This window comes from Nicotiana tomentosiformis, chromosome 1 (genome assembly GCF_000390325.3).
Source record: "Nicotiana tomentosiformis chromosome 1, ASM39032v3, whole genome shotgun sequence".
Taxonomy (NCBI): Eukaryota; Viridiplantae; Streptophyta; class Magnoliopsida; order Solanales; family Solanaceae; genus Nicotiana; species Nicotiana tomentosiformis.
The window spans coordinates 133,986,763-134,007,764 of NC_090812.1; the positions used below are offsets into that span (position 1 = coordinate 133,986,763).

The 21,002-nt window shown below is 40.4% G+C and overlaps 2 protein-coding genes across 2 annotated transcripts; both read left to right on the plus strand.

The window, feature by feature from the left end:
• Nucleotides 1-210: 210 nt before the first annotated feature.
• On the plus strand, nucleotides 211-2,484 carry LOC138910049 (uncharacterized). Its single transcript, XM_070201269.1, has 3 exons — nucleotides 211-847; nucleotides 992-1,141; nucleotides 2,279-2,484. The coding sequence occupies exons 1-3, from the start codon at nucleotides 211-213 to the stop codon at nucleotides 2,482-2,484; spliced, it is 993 nt and encodes a 330-aa protein (XP_070057370.1).
• A 1,060-nt stretch (nucleotides 2,485-3,544) lies between these two features.
• Nucleotides 3,545-3,865, plus strand: LOC138910055 (uncharacterized). Its single transcript, XM_070201279.1, has one exon. The coding sequence runs from the start codon at nucleotides 3,545-3,547 to the stop codon at nucleotides 3,863-3,865; it is 321 nt and encodes a 106-aa protein (XP_070057380.1).
• The last annotated feature ends 17,137 nt before the right edge of the window (nucleotides 3,866-21,002 follow it).

Genomic DNA, 21,002 nt, shown 5'->3' on the forward strand with positions numbered 1-21,002 from the left:
GGATCATTAGAGCTGCCCCAATTTTATGCCCAGTCTTCAGCTAGTGCCCCGCTATCAGGGCACGGTCAGCAGCAGGGGAGTTGCTTTAGGCCCAGTCAGGGCAGCAGGGGGTCCCACCATCAGGGCCGATCAGGAGGGAGATTCCAGCAGCAGCAGAGGGCCCCATGCCCTAAGTGTGGGAGGATACATTCGGGAGTCTGCTATCTGGACATGCCAGTATGTTACGCATGCGGGATGAGAGGTCATATTCAGAGGGAGTGTCGTGCATCCCATCAGCATATAGGCAGGGGCACAACTCAATCATCCAGTGCTACAGCTACTACATCTTCAGCACCCCCTCCAGCTAGAGGCTCTCCAGCACCCACAGGGCGTGATGCAGCTAGGGGTGGTGCACAGAGTTTGGGAGGACCCAACCGATTCTATGCTATGAGTGGTCGACAGAGTGCGGAGGCTTCCCCAGATGTCGTCACAGGTATATTGACGATTCAATCTCATGATGTGTATGCCCTTATCTATCCTAGATCTTCTTTGTCCTATGTTACTCCTTATGTTGCTACGAGCTTCGGGATAGAATCGAAACAGCTTCATGAGCCGTTCTCTGTATCTACTACGATTGGCAAGTCTATTATGGCCGCACGGTTTTATAGGGATTGTGTTGTCACGGTGCATGGTCGGGATACCATGGCCAATCTTATTGAACTAGGGATGATTGATGTTGATGTAATAATGGGAATAGATTGGCTTTATTCATGTTTTTCCAAACTCGATTGCCGAGCTAGAAACATGCGGCTTGAGTTTCCTAACGAGCCAGCTGTTGAGTGGGAGGGGAATAATGTTATGCCAAAAGGTAGGTTTATTTCTTACCTTAAGGCTACAAAGATGATCAGGAAGGGATGTATTTATCATTTGGTCCGAGTTACGGACACCACTGTTGAGGTGCCTACCCTTGAATCTGTACTAATTGTGAATGAATTCCCCAATGTATTTCCAGATGAGCTCCCTGGAATTCTTCCAGACAGAGAGATTTATTTTGGGATAGATGTGATGCCGGGCACGCAGCCTATATCCATTCCACCTTATAGAATGGCGTCAGTAGAATTAAAAGAGCTAAAGGAACAACTAGGGGATTTGCTAGAGAAAGGTTTCATCTGACCGAGTGTGTCGCCTTGGGGCGCACCGGTTCTCTTTGTTAGAAAGAAATATGGATCGCTGCAGATGTGTATTTATTACCGGCAACTCAACAAAGTCACAATCAAAAACAAATACCCATTGCCTAGAATAGATGATTTGTTTGATCAATTACAAGGTGCTAAGTTCTTCTCTAAAATTGATTTGCGGTCCGGGTACCATCAATTGAAGGTAAGGGAGCGGGATATTCCGAAAACAGCTTTTAAAACCCGGTATGGGCACTTTGAATTTTTGGTAATGTCTTTCGGGCTAACAAATGCCCCGGCAGCTTTCATGGATCTTATGAATCGAGTCTTCAAGCCGTTCCTCGACTCTTTTGTGATAGTATTCATTGACGACATCGTTGTGTATTCACGAAGTCGAGAGGATCACACCGATCATCTCAGAGCAGTTTTACAAACTCTTCATCAACATCAATTGTATGCAAAGTTCTCAAAATGTGAATTTTGGCTTGAATCTATTACATTCCTGGGTCATGTCGTCTCCGGAGAAGGAATTAAGGTTGTTGCTCAAAAGATTGCAGCGGTGAAGGATTGGCCTAGACCTACTACTCCAACAGAGATTCGCAGCTTCTTGGGTTTGGCCGGGTATTATAGGAGGTTCGTGGGGGGGTTCTCCACTCTTGCCTCTCCATTGACTAAATTGACGCAGAAGGCGGTTAAGTTCCAATGGTCCGATGTTTGTGAAAGGAGCTTCTAGGAATTAAAATCAAGATTGACTTCGGCGCCGGTATTGACCCTGTCAGAGGGTACCGAGGGGTTTGTGGTGTATTGCGATGCTTCAAGGATCAGTCTTGGGTGTGTATTAATGCAACATGGTAAGGTTATAGCATATGCTTCAAGGCAACTTAAGAATCGTGAAAAGAACTATCCAACTCATGACTTAGAGCTTGTGGCGGTGGTTTTTGCATTAAAAAAGTGGCGTCATTATTTGTATGGAGTCCATGTAGATGTATTCACGGACCACAAGAGTCTTCAGTACATTTTTAAGCAAAAGGAATTAAATTTAAGGTAGAGAAGGTGGCTTGAATTGCTCAAAGATTATGACATCGACATTTTGTATCATCCGGGGAAAGCTAATGTGGTGGCAGATGCTCTTAGTCGGAAGTCTATAAGTAGTTTGGCTCACTTGGAGGCATGTCAAAGGCCCTTGGCCCGGGAGGTTCACCAGTTGGCCAGTTTGGGAGTTTGTCTTGCGGACTCTAATGAAGAGGGAATGATTGTGCGGAGTAGGGTTGAATCATCGCTTGTGATGGAGGTCAAGGAGAAGCAATACAATGATCCAGTGTTGGTGTAGCTGAAGGAAGGGATTCATAAACATAAGACTACGGCTTTTTCTCTTGGCATGGATGGCGGTACATTACGGTACCAAGGACGACTATGTTTTCCAAACGTAGATAGTCTTCGGGAAAGAATCATAGTAGAAGCTCATACTTCTAGATATTCCGTGCACCCAGGCTCTACAAAAATGTATCATGACCTCAAGGAAGTTTACTGGTGGAATAACATGAAGAGGGGTGTGGCGGACTTTGTGGAAAAATGTTCAAACTGTTAACAGGTAAAGGCCGAGCATCAAAGGCCCGGTGGGTTAGCACAGAGTAAATAAATTCCAATGTGGAAATGTGAAATGATCAATATGGATTTTGTGGTAGGGTTACCACGCACTCCGCGTAAATTTGACTCAATTTGGGTGATCGTGGATCGACTCACGAAATCAGCACACTTCTTACCAGTTAGATCCACCGACACTGCGGAACAATATGCTCAATTGTATATCAAGGAAATAGTTAGGCTTCATGGCACTCCAATTTCCATCATTTCCGATCGAGGGGCCCAGTTCACAGCTAATTTCTAGAAGAAATTTCAGCAAGGTTTGGGTACGCAGGTAAATCTTAGCACGGATTTTCCATCCACAGACTGACGGGCAAGCAGAGCGAACTATTCAGATGCTTGAGGACATGTTGCGTGGGTGTGTGCTTGATTTCAAGGGTAGATGGGATGATCATTTGCCGCTCATAGAATTTGCTTATAACAATAGCGTCCACGTCAGTATTCAAATGGCGCCGTTTGAGGCCTTGTATGGTAGAAGATGTAGATCGGCGATTGGGTGTTTCGAGGTTAGAGAAGCTGAACTAATAGGACCAGAACTTGTGCATCAATATATGGAAAAGGTTAAGATAAAAAAAGAGCGGTTGAAAACTGCTCAGAGTCGTCAAAAATCATATTCGGATGTTGCTCATAGAGACTTAGAGTTTAAGGAAGATGATTAGGTATTCTTGAAGGTATCTCCCATGAAGGTGATCATGCAGTTTGGAATGAAAGGGAAATTAAGTCCGAGGTATGTCGGGTCATATAGAATGACTGAAAGGATTGGTCAGGTGGCGTACAAGCTTGATCTACCACCTGAGATGTCATTAGTGCCCCCGGTATTCCATATGTCCATGTTGAAAAAGGTAGTTGGAGATCCGTCCGCTATTGTGCCAGTTGAGACCATCAAGATTAGTGAAGAACTGTCATACGAAGAGATTCCGGTTGCTATTCTTGATAGACATGTCCAAAAGTTGAGGAACAAAGAAGTTGCATCCGTAAAGGTATTATGGCGAAACCAGCAAGTCAAAGAAACTACTTGGGAAGCCGAGAATGAAATGAAAAAGAAGTACCCTCATTTATTTGAGTAGCCATGTTAAAGCTCTATAAAGTTGTCCCCCCCCCCCCCCCAAAAAAATTTGTATCACTTATTCGGCTAATATAAAGACACTACTTTCTAGTTATATTCCCCCTCGTGAGGCTTCGGTTGGTGTTATTTTGCATTCTGTTGTGTCATTTAATTCTATATATGTTGCTAAGGTGTGTTTCGGGGGCTCTCTGACAGGTGGATAGGCCTAAATACAAAGGAAACTCTAGCGACATTTTCAGAAAATTAGGAAGTTAGGCAAATCTGGGGCTGATGTTATGTGGTACAACTGAAACTGTGTTAAGCAAACCTTGATCCTCATTTGAGGATGAATGATCTTAAGTTGGGTAGGATGTAAGGACCCGTAAAAATTTAAATCAAAAACTCGGGGTTTTGTGTTGCCAATATAGATTCCTGCATTATATTTAGACTTTTTGGATTGAACAGTACCCTATGGACTTAGAGGAAAATGTTTCGCAGAAGGACGCATTTCTGCAGCCCATTATGCGGCCGCATAATCACTCTGCGGACCGCATAACGGCCGCAGAGTGAAGCAGTACATTGGCCAATTTGAGGTCAGCTTTGCAGTCGATTATGAGACAGCATAACCACTATGCGGACCGCATATCGATCGCATAATCCCTCTTGCGGTTTTGCAGAGGGAGTTCTGCGGTGCATTATGCGACCGCAGAATGAGTATGCTGACCGCATACTGGTCGCATACCTGAGTCGTAAGTTCAGGCCCCTGGGGGCCATTTCTGCGGTCACTTTGCGGACCGCATAACCATTATGCAGTCGCATATGCGACCGCAGACTTGTGTCGGGGCACCCATTTTCTTAATTTAAAACCCGACCAACATTCCGTTAAAACACCCTTTTAGTCTATTTTGAAGCTCATTTCTCATATTTCTAGTGTGAGAGAGAGAGGGTTCTAGAGGGAGGGACTAATTTGCATCAATTAATCTTCAACCATCACTCAAAGCTTGGAAATACTCAAATAGCGCACCAAATTCTTCATCCAAAAAGGTAAGATTTCATCACCCCAGCTCTTAATTTCAAACATAGCAATAATGGGGTACTAGGGTAATACTTCATGGGTATGAGAGTGGTTCATCTTGCATGCATGTGATAAAGAGTGTGGGAAAGATAAAAAGTGAACTAGAACTATGAACATTTTCCTAATTTTGGGTTAAATTTGTATATTGCAAAAATAGATTGGGTTGCTAAGGGTTCTGGATAATTGTAGAGTCTAAAGAAGTGCGATTGAGGTATGTATGGCTAACTCTTTTCTTCCTATAATCGAACTCCTGGTGTCCGAATAATTGGTGTACGTTCTGACTTGATCTTACTAGAATTGTTTGCCTTAGTATGTTGGGTTGAAAGATTCATGTTCCCTAATTGTTTTAGATGTTTACCATGTCATCATGCTATTTGAGAATGTAACTATAATTTTCCAAGTTCCTTCCCTTATGTATGCAATGCCTTATGTGATGGTACTTATCGACATGAATGATGACGTTATTTGAACGAATAAAAAGGGCAAGACTTGAATTGTAAAATATGCCTAAGTGCCAAGAACTACTTAATAAATGAGGTTGTTTGTGCCATGTCACGAAAGATGGGAAAGAGATGTAATTTGAGTGAGCAATTGAAAGAGGTTATGTCTCAAGTGAGATGGCTTAGCCGATCGGGCCAAGATCGGATGCCATGTTGTACACATGGTAGCATTTGTGTTGGAATTATTGATTTACATTGTAGATATGGATATGTCTAACTTGAGATGGCTTAGCCGGTCTGGCCAAGACTGGATTCGTGTAAAAACACGGTGGCATTATGAGTTGTGGCTTTGGCACTAAAGATTATTAACCTAAAAGGATGGAAGAATTGAACTGGAAACTATGTGACCCTTACTTGGTGTTTCTTTGTATTTCTATGAAGTACTTATTGATTATTATGATTGCATTCTCTTTGTTTCACTGTTCATTCTACTAAGATTGGTGTTTGCCTTACATACTAGTACTATTCGACAGTACTAACGTCCCTTTTGCCGGGGGCGCTACATCTTTGAATGGATGTAGGTGGTTTCATCGCAGGCAGTGCCGATCACAGATAGTGGTGCTCTCCCTCACACTCATCACAACAGTCTTGGTGAGCCCCATTTCTTCCTGGGGTCATGTAGTCCTTTTTTTTGTATAAGTTTTCATATTTTGAGGTATAGCCGGGGCCTTGTTGCCGGCATTGTCATGTTGCTCTTTTGTACCCTTAGAGGCTCCGTAGACGTTTTTGTGGGTCATGTATGTGCGTTGGGTGGTCATTGGATCGAGTTGTATTTTTGAAACTCAACTATGGCATAATAAGGAAAAATGAACTAGCAACGTTTATATATTTATATAACTGATCTCTCCCCTGTTTTACAAATGGTGATGCGTTCCCTTTTTGGATTATGCATGAGTCGGGTAGGAAAGGTTTACCAGGCTTGTTCGACCGGTTCACTCGGTTGAGCGCCGGTCGCGCTCCCCGATGTTGGGGCGTGACAAATTGCTCAAAATGACAAGTCGGGTCGTTACAGATTTCCAGCCACATGAAGTCATATACAGAACTTAAAAATAGTCGAATAAGAAACAACAACTTCTTATACCACTTCAAGTGTATCTTGTAATTCTTAATCCAAATAACTTAACCAACACATGGATAAGCTTAAGAACAAGCAGTAAGGTGTTATACATACCTTAACTAATTAGAAAAAACTCAAACCAAAGCTTCCCTTATCTTACAAGAACCCTTAGTGACCTCACAATACCCTTAAAAGACTCTCTTCTTCACGTTGGCTAACTTTTGAGGTTAGGGTTAGGTAAAATGACCTTGAATTCGACTTTTAACCTTGGATACCTGTTAGAGATGTGTTGAGAGAGTTTGGGAACTTACCTTGTTCGAAAATGACAGAAAACGAGCCTTCCAACCACTTTAAAATGTTCAGGGGTCGTCCATAGCCTAAGTGGGTCCCATTGGGAGCTGCTTGCACAGTCTAGCAAAAACTAAAATATGTCTCTACACCGATGTCGTATTGACAAACGGTTTAATGAGTTAGAAACTAGATTTATATATCTTCAATCTGGTAGGTGTATCATCCTGTAATTCAATGTATATCGAAAAAAACGCTCATCTAGATTTGACCTAATTTTCAGCATATTATGAATGTAACTTGTGATGACCTTTGCCAACTTTTGTCCCACAACTCGCTTGACTTCAAAACATAACACACGATTATCATACGACTAAAATAACTCAGAACATAACCTCTTTATAATGTTCAGATCCCTAGTCTCACCTCGAAAGTACATGTTATAACATTCCAAACTTGTCGACTTTCGATTAAACTTATTTTGTTCAATTCGTTTACCTTCTAAGCCTTTCAACCCTCTTAGTACTTGTTATTCATGATCTTAAATATTTGTAACTTCTAAGGTAATATTATTAACTTACTGTATGTACTTTCAAAGATGATCTCATTCCTGAGCTTACATCAATTGACTTGCGACGTACTCTAACGTACAAAAATATGGGGTGTAACAAGTAACACAATTAAAGGAGAGAGGAAATAGAAGTTCATGGTGAAACAATTTCGAGCAAGCAAAGGGACGGGGAAATGGAGGTACATGAAAGAAGTTAAATAAATCAACTCAATTAATAACCTCACACAAGTAAAAAATATGTTATGGTAATAGCCTAAGAATTTGCAGTAGAGTCGTCATGCTTCCGTGCCTTGCTTTCTTGCGAAAAATGGGTTTTGACATGTGACAACTCTTTTAAACAAGTATTAAAATAGGAGAGTCACCACCTAATAATTTTTAAGGTGTGTTCGGGCGACTATTTGCGAATAACACTGTTTCAACTAGTCAGCATTGCCAAAGATCATGTAAGGGCTCAAGTTACCTTGAAAAGAAGGTGTTAGACACTCTTCGACATCCACAACTATTGTTCCCAGCCGAACATTAAGCTATGTGGGAAGATTAAGTTATTAACTAGATTATTCTAAGTGAACATATTGATTATTAAGCTAAATGAGTAAATGGTTAAATAAGTCACTTATTATTCTAAATGGAACAAGTTGACTGGATATAACTCAATTACTAATAATCTACTAGAGTTGAAGAAAACATCATAAAGATAATACAAAGATGGAATTTTATTAACTAACATCTATTTAAAAAGCCTTGTAATTGAAAAGGTTCCAATCTTAGAGCTACCTTATAAATTCTAAATACTAACTAATAACTTTAGGTAGAAAAAGATGGATAATTAAGCAATAGCGGTGGGTCCTAAATTTTTCAGCCTAAGGGATCACCCCGTGCAATATAAATAATACTTCGCAACCTTAGGTGCAATGGTTGCTCAATTATTGATGACATCCAAATCAACTCCTCAAATAGTAAGTAGACACGGTCGCATGCAATATAATTTACCCAATTATGAGTCGGGGTCGAATCCCACGGAGAATAATATGTAGTCGATCAGGCAAGTAATAGAATTATTGCTTATTATGCTAAACCAAACACTAAATTTGTTTTGAGAAAATATTTATGTCTAATTGAAGAAATATAAACTAACCTAGAAAGCAAGTAAAATAAACAATGGATACACGGGGAATTACACTCAAGTAATGATCCACTGTATTTAATGATTTTACAAATATGGGAAAGTTTATATTAATTAGAATCGGGTAATAATTCTATATTGGCTTCATAGGATGACTAACAAGACTTCCCAATTGAATTATTCCAAATATAATTAAGATATTAAGTTCACCCAAATATGTCTACAAGTAGTTCAATCATATCCCTAGGTAGAATCTATAAAGTGATGGTTAACACCTCAAGTTCTTGTAAATTAATCTTTCCCAATACCAAATTACCTTTTCCAAGATTCATTCGAAATTAATGGTCGAGTCCTAGGGTTAGCTAATCCCTTTGGAAATATTAAAGTACAAGAATAATTAAAAAAATAATTAACTCACTTTATAATTCCTCACTTAATAATTACAAAAATTCAATCAATACATAAGCACAACAAGAGAATTAATCAAAACTTTCACAATGACTATTTCCATAAAAAAGTTTCAAGTAATAAATACTACACACTTAAATAATCAATATAAATCAAAGAAATGAAGAAATGAGTAAAAAATGGGTACGAAATTCTCATCCAAAGTCTTCAAATCTTTAAGTCCCAAGTGTATGTGAAAGAACCCTAGCTTCAAAGCTTGTATTTTTCTCTAATGACTGCCAACAATATGTTCCAAATAACCTAGGTCATGTATTTGTGGGTTTTGAGATAAAAAAAATGTGAACTTCCAATTTCGCCCAGAATTGAAGCCCGTTGATCGCAATTGTGAAGAAAGGATCGCATTTGCAAACCTTGACTCTACTGTTGACCCTCGCATTTGCTATACAGATGTTTGATTTTGAGAACTTGGCCTTTTTCACCTGCATTCCGATTTGCGATGAAGGTATCCGCATTTGCGAACGTTGACTGTCTAGTTGACTTCTTATTTGCGATGAAGGTGTCCGCATTCGCATTTGTGACTTGTGTTGTCGTCTCCAAGATTCGCAATTGCGGTAAAGCTATTTTCATTTGTGAGCATTGATTGGGCTTTGATTTTTCAATTACGAGGCCCAAATCATATTTGCAATATTTGGGGGCTTTCTCTAGTTTTCCACATTTGAACTCCTTTTGGACTTATTCTCACTTGATTTCTTTCCCGATCACTTCTAAATCACATAAACCTTTAAAATAGAAGTAAACGATATTAACTACACTATTTTATTAATGAAATATAGCAAAAAACTAAGATCAAAGAAGAGATAAGTTGGTAAAATACCAATTTATCAAACCCCCAAACATAAACTATTTCTTGTCCTCAAGCAATCTATAATGACCCGACCAGCCGTTTTGAGTATTTGCAGTCCATTCGAAGTCTTGAGTAGCTTCATATGATGTATTATGACTTATGTGACTCGACAGTATTGGTTTTTAGGTGATTCAGGACTTATTTGGAAGAATAATTCTCAACTAGGAAGGATTAAGTTGGAAGAGTTGACCAAGTTTGAATTTTGTGTATTTGAAATCGGATCGGACTTTTTATGGTTCCAATAGGTCCGGACGGTGATTTTGGACTTGAGCGTATGCCCCGAATTTCATTTGGATGTTTCTAGAAGGTTTTAGCACTATTTGGCGAAAGATAGGAATTTGAAGGTTCAGAAAGTTCATACGTTTGACCGGGAGTTAACGTTTATGTTATTGGGATCTGATTCTTGTTTCAGAAGTTTATATATGTTATTTTTGTCATTTGGGACTTGTGTGCAAAATTTGGGTTCATTCCGGATTGGTTATGCTTCAATCAGATGCTTGGTTTGAAGTTTGAAGTTTATGAACTTAAGAGATTGATCTTGATCGACAATTCATGATTTTGATATTGTTATGCGTGATTTGATGCCTCGAGTAGGTCCATCTTATATTTTGGATCGAGTTGGTATGTTTGGACAGGGTCTCGAGGGGCTCAGGTGTGTTTCAGATTGATTTCGGACCATTTTGGCGTTGCATGCATTAATGGTTTTATGTTGTTATCTAATGCCTCTAGTGTTCTTTGCGATCGCGAAGCTCCAGTCGCGATCGCGAAGTGTTAGTCTGCTGGTGATTTGTTCATCTCGGACGCGATGAATGGAACGCATTCGCGAAGGTTGAGCTGATTATTAATCGCGTTCGTGCCTTGGGTCATGCGTTCGCATACAGAAGATGGGGTCTGGACGAATTGTCTTCGCGTTCGCGAGGTATTTGATGCATTCACGAAGGTTTGGTCACGTTATGCATCGCATTTGTGTGGACTATTCCGTGAACATGAAGAGTAATTTTGTGTTTGTCTAAGTTTCTGCTTCGCTAACACGAGGCTTCTTTCGTGTTCGCTAAGGGTACCCCTAGAGCAATGTATAAAGTAGTCTTGTTACACCCCATGTTTTGTACGTAAGACTACATCGTAAGTTGATTGATGTAAGCTTAGAAATGAGATCATCTTTGAAATATTTATAAATTAATTTAATCATGTTACCGTGGAGGGTACAAATATTTAAGATCACGAATGCCATGTACCAAGAGGATTGGAAGGATTAGAAGCTACACGATTTGAAGAAAATAAGTTTCGTCGAAAGTCGACAAGTTGGGAATGTTATATCATATACTTTTGGGGGTGAGACTTGGAAGCTTATCATTATAAGGAGGTAATGTAATGAGTTATTTTACTCGTATGATAGTTGTGTATTATGTTTTGATGTCGAGCGAGTTGTGACACAAAATTTAGCGAAGGTCATCACAAGTTACATTAATAAATGTGCTGAAAATTAGGTAAAATATGGTTTAGCTATTCCCCCAATTTACTTGGAATTATGGGGTGATCTACGTACCAAATTGAAGATCTACAAGTGTAGTTTCTAATGCATGAAACCATTCGTCGATACGATATTGTAGTAGAGAGATATAAATTTTTGCGAGACTGCACAGACTACTAGGTGACAAGTAGGTCTCTCACCTACTTGCTTAAATAAAAGCACTAAATATGTCCAAAAAGGGGTATGTAGGTTCAGCCAAAGAGCCCTTTTAAGGGCTTATCTCCTGCAAATATAACACTCATTATATATCAAAATAACCAGAGATAAGCCCCTGCAAAAATCCTACCAAAAATTGAAGACAAACCCTAATTGATTTTCTCTCCTTGAAAAGTTCTAGTTGGAGGAAAACCTAGGGTTTGAAGAACTAAGATAGGAGCTGAGATATTCAAAACATAAGGTAAGTTTACTGCTCTCTTTCATCCATTTGTTTCTGCTGGAAATGTATGGAAATTCGTTCTATAATTGTAAGAACTCACGGGATGGTGATCGAAAGCCGTGAGTTTGAGTTATTCAACTTGTAGTGGACTGTTTTCTAGGCTGTTTTGTGTTGCTGTTGGATTGCGTGTTTTGCTACTATTTAAGGGAGTTTTGGAGGAGAAATGGTGTGTAGAAACACCACATAAATGTAGGGTGGTGTGCTGGTCGTTCATCGTAATATTTTCGAGTTGTTTGACACTATTACGGTGGTCGTTTTGTGTATGAAGAGATTGGGGTGTGTTGGCTATTTTGTAGTATTTTTTGGTGTATATAATGTTGGAAAGTAATGTATATATGCTGTTATTGTTGTGTTCTTATGTTGTTGGTGTTATGTCGAATTGGGAGGAATTAACGATTATAGGGGAGATGCTGCCCGTTTTAATATAAAATAAGCTTGTCGTTCGTTACGCGATAGTTGTACCTTTTGTAAATTAATGATAGTGTTATTATCATTGTCATAGATTAAGGTTAGAAGAGACGTGTTCAACGTGGTTATTGGAAAGATTGTGATAAGGTATGTGTTACACCCATGTTTTCGTATGCAAGAGTACATCGTAAGTCAACTGATGTAAGCTCAAAAATCAAATCATCTTTGAAGAGTTAAAAAGTAAGTTAATTATGTTACTGTGGAAGTTACAAATATTTATGATCATGAATACCAAGTACCAAGAGGGTTGGAAGGCTTAGAAGCTAAACGAATTGAAGAAAATAAATTTCGTCGAAAGTCGACAAGTTGGAATGTTATAACATATACTTTTTGGTGAGACTAAGGTGCTTAACATTATAAGGAGGTTATGTTATGATTTATTTTAATTGTATGATAGTCGTGTATTATGTTTTAAAGTCAAGAGAGTTATGGATTAAAATTTGGCAAAGGTCATCACAAGTTACATTCATAAATATGCTGAAACTTAGATCAAATGTAGCTGATATTTTCTCCCAATATACATAGAATTACGGGGTGATCTACCTACAAAATTGAATATCTATGTAACACCCCGAAAAATTTTAAAGTACTTAAGTGTAAAGCCTGGTAAAATTTGCAAAGAAAATAATATTTCATGGTGCCGGACTAGGCTTACGTGTTCTCGCCGCGGCTCGGACTTTTTGGGTTGAACAATGCACCGGAGAGTAAAGGAAAATTTTTGCCGGAAAAGTGCATTTATGCGGTCCATTATGCGACCGCATAATCACTCTGCGGTCCGCATAATGGTCACATAAGTGAGCAGGAAAGGGGCCATTCTAGCAGCAGCAATGCGGTCAACTATGCGACAGCATAACTATTATGCAGACCACATAGTTACCACATACGCAAACAGATTTTTGATCATTTTTGTCAGCAATTGTGTGACCGATATGCAGTCCGTATATCCATTATGCGGTCGCATATGCGACCGCATAACCGTTTCAGAGCTCTATTTTTGGGTTTTTAAAACCCGACCCTACTTCGTTAAATACACTCTTTGGGTCATTTTTGAACTATAAGAAGGTGATCCTTCAATAATTGTTCTTCAATTCTTGCTTAAGTTTTAGAAGATTAAGAAGGGAAGCTCACTAGGTCTTCATCCTAGAGGTAAGATTTTACACCCTAAACCCTAATTTCAAAATTTTCTGAAAATGGGTAATTAGCAAGATAATATTTGGGCATGAGAGTTGTTTATTTTACATGCATGCGTCATCAAAGGGTGTAGGAAAATTGTTGAGCTAAGAATGGTAAAGATTGGGTTGTGGGATGATGGAATCCTCCATAAAAGGGCCTTGAAACCTTAATGCATACCTAGTGTTTGATAAAATGCTCAAATGAGCTAGAACCATAATCATCTTCCTAATTTTGGTTCAATTTGTTATATTTCTAAAATAGATTGAAGTTGCTAAGAATTCCGGAACGTTTTAAAGTTTAAGGAAGCTCAATTGAGGTATGCAGGTTAAACTCTTCTTTAAGAATTGGAATTTCTTTTATCCTTGTAAGTCCAATATGTTGATTACAAACCGAGTATTCTGATAAGTTTTGTGATAAAGATATATGTTCAATTTGTGTTTCAAATGCTCTTATCATATTGCATTATAAATTGAGGATGTGTTTCAAACTATGGATTGTGTATCCATATGTTATAATTTTAAGTCATGATTTATGTGAAAGGTATTATGCCAAGTTGTGTAGAGATTGGGATTTAGATATACCTCCACCCGTATATATTGGGGTGAGGCGGTATGACCGCTTTGTGTAGGGATTATGGTATTGTGGGACTGCACCTCCACCCGCATACATTGGGGTGAGGCGGTATGACCGCTTTGTGTATAGTTTGGTATTGTTGTGGCACCACCACCCACATATATATATTGGGGTGAGGCGACATAGCCGCTTTGTGTTGGTATTGGTATCGTTGATGCATTTCCACCAGCATACATTGGGGTGAGGCGGCATAGCCGCTTTGTTTTGGTATTGGTATCACTGATGCATTTTCACCTACAAACATTAGGGTGAGGTGGCATAGCCGCTTGTGTAGGTTCTTGGTACTGTGGTTATACATCCACCCGCATATATTGGGGTGAGGCGGCAGGGCCGCTTGAGTAGAGTTGTGTTATTGGACTTACACCTCCACCTGCATACATCGAGTGAGTCGGGAGGGCCGCTTTGTGTGAAGATGGTTATAGAGGATCTCATCTTAATTCCTATAAATGTTATTGATAGCTCTTAATAAGCTTGCTATAGTTTAAACGGTTATCTATATTATACTATCGCTGCACTGGTTCATCATATTCATCTTGTATTTCTGAATTCATAAATTGGTGTTTAGTTTTCATACTAGTACTATTCGACGGTACTAATGTCCCTTTTGTCGGGGGTGCTGCATCTTTAAATGGATATAGGTGGTTCGACAACAGGAGATATTGATTAGTGATAATAGTACACCTTCTTCCCAGCTGACTTGGTGAGCCCCACTTCATCCTGGGGTCATGTATCTTTTGTTCTTTGTGTATTCTATTTGAGGTATAGCCGGGGCCTTATTGCCGGCATTATCATTGTACTCATCTTTATCTATAGAGGCTCCGTAGACATAGTGTGGGTTGTATAATGGTGCTGGAGAAGTCAAAGTCGTGTGTTGTACTTGAATTACTATTTCCACTTCAGATTATGAAAAATGTGTTTGGAATTGAGACTTTAAAATAAAGAAATTGATGGTATGAAATTGGTATTGTTTGTGATCACTTTACTTGTTGATTAACGAAAACATATATATTCTCTCTATTCATGAATGAGTCTGCGTAGAAGGAAATCTAATAGGCTTGCTCGGCCGGGTTCACACGGTTGAGCACCGGTCGCGCTCCTCTGTTTTAGGGCGTGACAATCTATGAGTTTAGTTTCTAACGCATTAAATAGTTAGTCAATTCGACATCGAAGTAGAGAGATATTCACGTTTTCTTGAGACCCCGCAAGCAGCTCCCAATGGGACCCACTTAGGCGATGGAAGACCCTTGTCAATCCCTAAATCAATCTCCCTATCTGGTGGGATCCCAAGGAGCTCATCAAGAAAGACATCCGAAAATTCATTCACAACGGGCACAGACTCAAGTGTAGGTGCTTTAGCATCGGTGTCCGTAACCCAGACCAAATGGGAGATACATCCCTTATTAATCATCTTCGTGGCCTTAAGGTAGGAAATAAACCTACGCGGCACTACATTATCCCCCTTCCATTCAATCACCGACTCTCTTGGAAATTCAAACCTCATAGTTCTAGTTCGGCAATCAAGCTTGGCAAAACATTAACAAAGCCAGTCCATCCCTATTATCAAATCAAAATCAACCATTCCAAATTTAATGAGATCGGCCATGGTGTCCCGACCACGCACCGTGGTCACACAATCCCTATAAACCCGTGCGGCCATAATAAACTCACCAACTGGAGTAGATACAAAGAACTGCTCAATGAGCGTTTCTGGTTCTATCCCAAATTCCATAGCAACATAAGGAGTGACATAGGACAAAGTGGAACCGAGATCAATAAGAGCATACACATCATGAGATTGGACAGTCAATATACCTGTGACAACGTCTGGAGAAGCCTCTATACTCTGGCGACCACTCATAGCATAGAAATGGTTGGGTCCTCCCGAACTCTATGCACCACCCCTAGATGCACTACGCCCTGCAGGTGCTGGAGTGCCTCAAGCTGGAGGGGGTGTTGTGGATGTAGCAGCTGCAGAACTGGATGGCTGTGTCGTGCCCCTGCCCGCACCCTGGCGGGACAAACGACAATCTCTCTGAATGTGACCCCTCAATCCGCACCCGTTGCATATGGGTAAGTCCCTGTAACAGACTCGTAGGTGCATCTTCCCACACCTAGGACATGGGGGCTTCGCTGCTGCTGGAATCTCCCTACGGACTAGCCATACTGGTAGAGGCCCATGTCACCCTAACTAGGCCTGAAACAATTCCACTACTGCTGACTTGGCCCTGATGGCAGTGCACTGACTGAAGACTGAGCAAAGGACTGGGATGGCCCTGATGACCCTCCACTGAATACCGACCTACCATCACCACCATAGAAAGTACCACCAAAGTTGCATGCGGACCGGGCCTTTCTATTAGTGTCTCGCTCCATTATGTTCTTCAACTTATGGTTCTCTGTAGCTTGAGAAAATGCCACCATCTTCCCATAGTTCATATCAAAATTCAAGGCAGTTGTAGAAGCCTCATTAATAACCAAGGGACTAAGACCCAGTCAAAATCCAAGTTATATTTAGCTTACAACAACCCTCAATGGTAGTACAATACCATAGAAGTGACTTAAGCTAATCTTCACTTCCAATTTCAAGTTTCATATGTTTCTTTTATCAATTCACTTGATAAACATATATACATGCATATCAATAGAAACCATATCATAATCAAGTTATTTCCCCCATTTTCCAGCCATAACAACATATATATATTGATAAATCCTTTAAATAACCCAACAAAGATAACAACACATCTTCCTCTTTCAAGTGCTATCTTGTAATATTTCACTCCAACACCTTAATATTGTCCTTTCCCTCTAAGCAACTGTTCTATGAATAAATCCAACAAAGATAAGGGATTCCCCCCTTAGGCCTCTCTCTCATACCACGACATGTGGTCGGAATTCTCCCAATCTCGTAATTGTTGCCACATTCAGTCATGCTGCCTGTACGACTCTGTCCTTGTACAGGCGCCTATGCAACTTTTCTCTCCTATTTTCTCCGGCATTTAGCCAATCTGTAGGCCCCACTTTGGGAGTTTATACAGAACTATGACGAGTTGTCCCTCTATGCATCTATAGGTGTACTGAAGTCCTTAATGACATTGACCTTCTCCACTGCTTGATGCACGAGGTCTGGCCCTATTAATTCTGCTTTGCCAACTTCAAACCAACAGATGGGAGATCTACATCTCCTACCATATAGATCTACATCTCCAACCATTTGCCTACTTCGGTACTATAAGACCTTAAATTCTTTGGCAAACTTTTAAAGGGCCTTGTATTAACATACAAGGTGAGAGGGTAAGTAATTTTTACACAATTGTGATTATATTTCAAGAAACTGTATGGGTACATTGAGAATATTTCAATGACTCAAACAAACAGAACACTTTGATGGAAACTATTTATTAATCACAGATCTCAATCGATGTATAATATTTTGCATATGTACAATGTATTACGAATTTTCAGTGACTCCAAATAAATAGATCACTTTGGTGACACTATTTAATAATCACAAGTTCTTAATTATAGACGTTAATGCATGTGATAAAATAATAGCCATATATTTAAAACACTTCTATTTATTTTTCATTCCATTCTCTGACTTTAAAAGGAAATTGAAAGCATTCATCGAAAGTTTAATGTAATCGTCACGCAGGGCAAAGACATAACATCACAAAGAAAACTAATCCACACAACGTGTCAAATATACGAGGCTACAATTCTTCATGGAACTTTAAGAAAAGATCTCATCATTAAAAGAAAAGTAGATTTTGCAAAAAGCACAATGTTTACCCTTAAAATTGTATAACAATTAAACTTATAATGTGGTTCTAGGGACACGTAATTTCACTTAATACCAATTGATAAATATGAAGAATAATAACATAAATGAACTATAAAGTAATGCAAACTAGTGTTAGAGTGGAGCTCAGCCCTCGAGTTTGGATACCCTCGAACTGGTTGATGCAAGAACAATTAAAATATAACAAGGTGATGAACAATAGTATAAATGAGAAAGAGAATTATATTCCTTTAATATCTGTGAACAATGTGTGTTAGAAATGATTAGAACCCCCCCTTTAAATAGTAGAAGAATTTCACTTATGGTATAATTCTAATTACAAAAGGAAATCCCATTATTAGCTAATTAACCGTTTCTGATTTGATCTGTTTTGAGATTTACGCCACGATCCTCGACCAGTCACGGATATCTTGCCTTTCTGTTATTATGCTATCTTCGATCTTGCTTGATGTCTGTCTCAGTTGTCTTCGATCGCTACTAGTCTCGATCTCGACAGGTACCTCGATTTTGAACTCAGTACCTTATCCTCGTAATTTGTTCAGTTACGAGGCCGTACTTCGATGCAAACTCCTCCTCTCGATCAGATAGTAAAATTGGGTGGGCCTAGTTTTAACCGTATATAGATAGTCCCCTCGTTTTTTGGAGTGAAATGAAAAAAAATGAATTGAGCCTTCAATTTTCTACCTCGACCTGTCATGACATCATCCTCGTGACGTACGCGACGGGAGTGACCAAAATTTCCCGTCGGAATAGTTCCCCAAGTCATTAATGAGTGTCAGTTGGTGGTCGGCCAGCTGTCATGACATCATCCTCGTGACGTACGCGACGGGAGTGACCAAAATTTCCCGTCGGAATAGTTCCCCAAGTCATTAATGAGTGTCAGTTGGTGGTCGGCCACTACTGCCTTTGAACCGTCGCCGTGAATCCAATAAATAGACCCTTTTCTCATTGATTCAAACTTTACTTTCACTTCGTTCTAATCTCCAAAGCTTTTACATCTCTTAAGTTCTTCCCTTCTACAAATATTCAGATTTTTCTATTAATCCTTTCTCAAACGTCAAGTCCTATTAACTTCCTCTTCTTCAAACTTACACAAAAATGGTAAAAACATCAAAAATGGTACCACAAAAAGAAGTTGTTTCATCTTATCAACCGGCCAGCGAGAAAACGCCGGTGGAACCCCGTCTTGAGGAATGCATTCCTGTGCGTGCTAAACTCTAATTTCAAGACCAATAAAGCCTCATCGATTCTTGGTCGTTGTGAGCAAATGTTGAGGTATATATGCTCGATAACTGAGGGATACCTTAAGCAGGTAAAGAAAGATTGCAACTGGGAGGGCAAAGAGGTGGTGATCCCGACCCCCGAAGAAGACATCACCACCCATGTGGAAGTGTTTCTAAGTATTTACACTTACCCTTTCACGCTGGTCCCCCTCGACCACATCATCGTTGATTTTTTCCGTCAATATAAAATAACCCTAGGACAAATCCTTCCTTCCTTTTGGCGAATTGTTATTCTACTCTGATTTGTCGTGAGCAAAGACGAGGGGCTCCCATTCACCCTCGATCACCTTATCAGATTGTACAGCCCCCGCCTCTATCGAGGAGGGTTAATTAAACTCCAATGTTGGGCTACCAAAGTGTTGTTCTCGAGCATAGACGAGGACAAGGATCGAGGTTGGATGGGCCGGTTCGTTCAAGTGAGGACCTCCGACCTAATCCCAGCCGAGAAGATGCCATTTCCTGAGAAATGGAACATGAATCATAAGTACCGTCTCACTCTTAGCTTCCATGTATTATTTGTTCCTTTGTCTTTTCTCATTGATGTCTTTTTCCATGATGTAGCGGACATTTGGATGCCCCGTGCGATTCCCGAACTCGAGAGCTGGGTTCGACACCTGGCCCCGACCTCTACATACGCCGAGCGCTCATGGCACGATTTAGCAAAGTGCCGATGGGAGGCCAATAATCATGGTAAGCTCACTTTTTGTGTATTTGATGATTTGATTAAGATGCACTTTCTCTACTTATTCAATTTTCTCGTGTACGGGCCTGGGCAAGGATGCGGTCATGAGGCCCCCGTCTGGTGAGGAGGAGACTTCAACCCCGGTTCCGAAGCCGGCGAATGATAAGAAGAGGAAATAGACCTCAACCTCCAAGGATCCAAAGCCTAAGAAGAAACCCATTCGCAAGCCGAAGAAAGACACCGTTGCCCTGCATGCAGATGTGATTCCACGGCTAAGGGAGGAATAAGAAGAAGATGAAGACCATGGCTCAGAACTGGTGGCTCGAGTGAAGAAAACCATCGAGGCCCCAAAGGCCGCTGAGTCGGTGGTGGTTGAGGAGTTTTCGCCTCGAGCCAAGGGGGTCTTGGAAAAGGACTTGGGCAAAGTCCCCGATTCATCGAAGATCAAAGATTCCTCCCGCTGAGATGAGCAAAAGGCGGGTATGTTTTAAGGGGCCGGCTTCGAGGCATTTCGCAGCTAGGAGAACGCCCCAAGTGGCTCACTTGGAAAATAGAGATTGGAGACTAGCTGATTCTCCCTGCGTTTTCCGAGGAGGCAATTCGAGAGTCCCAATCTATGAGGACTCCCGAAGTAGACGGGGCCCATGAAGGGGAGGACCCCTTCCGAGGTTACTTTATCGGGGTCAAGGATGCTACCGACCTGAGTGAAGCATCGAGTCTCCTCGATGAGGCTCAACAAACCTTGAATCGGGTGAGTCTCAAATCCCTTTGTAGATATCATACTTAGTTTATTTCTTCTCTTCCTGTCTAATTTTCTTTCTTCTTTTTTTCCGTATAGGTTTTGGCACACCATCAGGAGGCGTTTTCAAAGTCCCGAGCAGAGTTGAGCCGATGTGAGGCCGACCTCTGAGGGCTCACGGAGGAGAGAAATGCCCTTAACTTCTCAGTGGCCAAAAAGAAGAGGAGATCAAGGACCTCTGAGCTAGGTTGGCCAAGGCTCACCAAGATCAGACCGACCTGATAGAGTAGGTAATAAAAATCTTAAAAGCTCATGGGCTCGATTCGGGAAAGGTGGCTAACATTTCAATCTCACAGGTGCAGCAGAAGGTCGAGAGGATTGAGCAGTTCCGCAAGGAGGTCAACATAATGAAGGCGGAGATCTTGGGGTGGAAAGAAAGTATGGACCGCTTTGCTGCTGAAAAAGAGGCTGCTCGAGCCAAATTGT

What these genes read in the sequence shown, in the direction of transcription:
- LOC138910049 (XM_070201269.1), top strand. Translation starts at nt 211, where the DNA reads ATGCCAGTATGTTACGCATGCGGGATGAGAGGTCATATTCAGAGGGAG. An exon ending in GAATAATGTTATGCCAAAAG is followed by an intron (nt 848 to 991) that starts GTAGGTTTATTT and finishes ATGTATTTCCAG; the next exon opens with ATGAGCTCCCTGGAATTCTT. An exon ending in AGGGGATTTGCTAGAGAAAG is followed by an intron (nt 1,142 to 2,278) that starts GTTTCATCTGAC and finishes ATGTGGTGGCAG; the next exon opens with ATGCTCTTAGTCGGAAGTCT.
- LOC138910055 (XM_070201279.1), top strand. Translation starts at nt 3,545, where the DNA reads ATGACTGAAAGGATTGGTCAGGTGGCGTACAAGCTTGATCTACCACCT.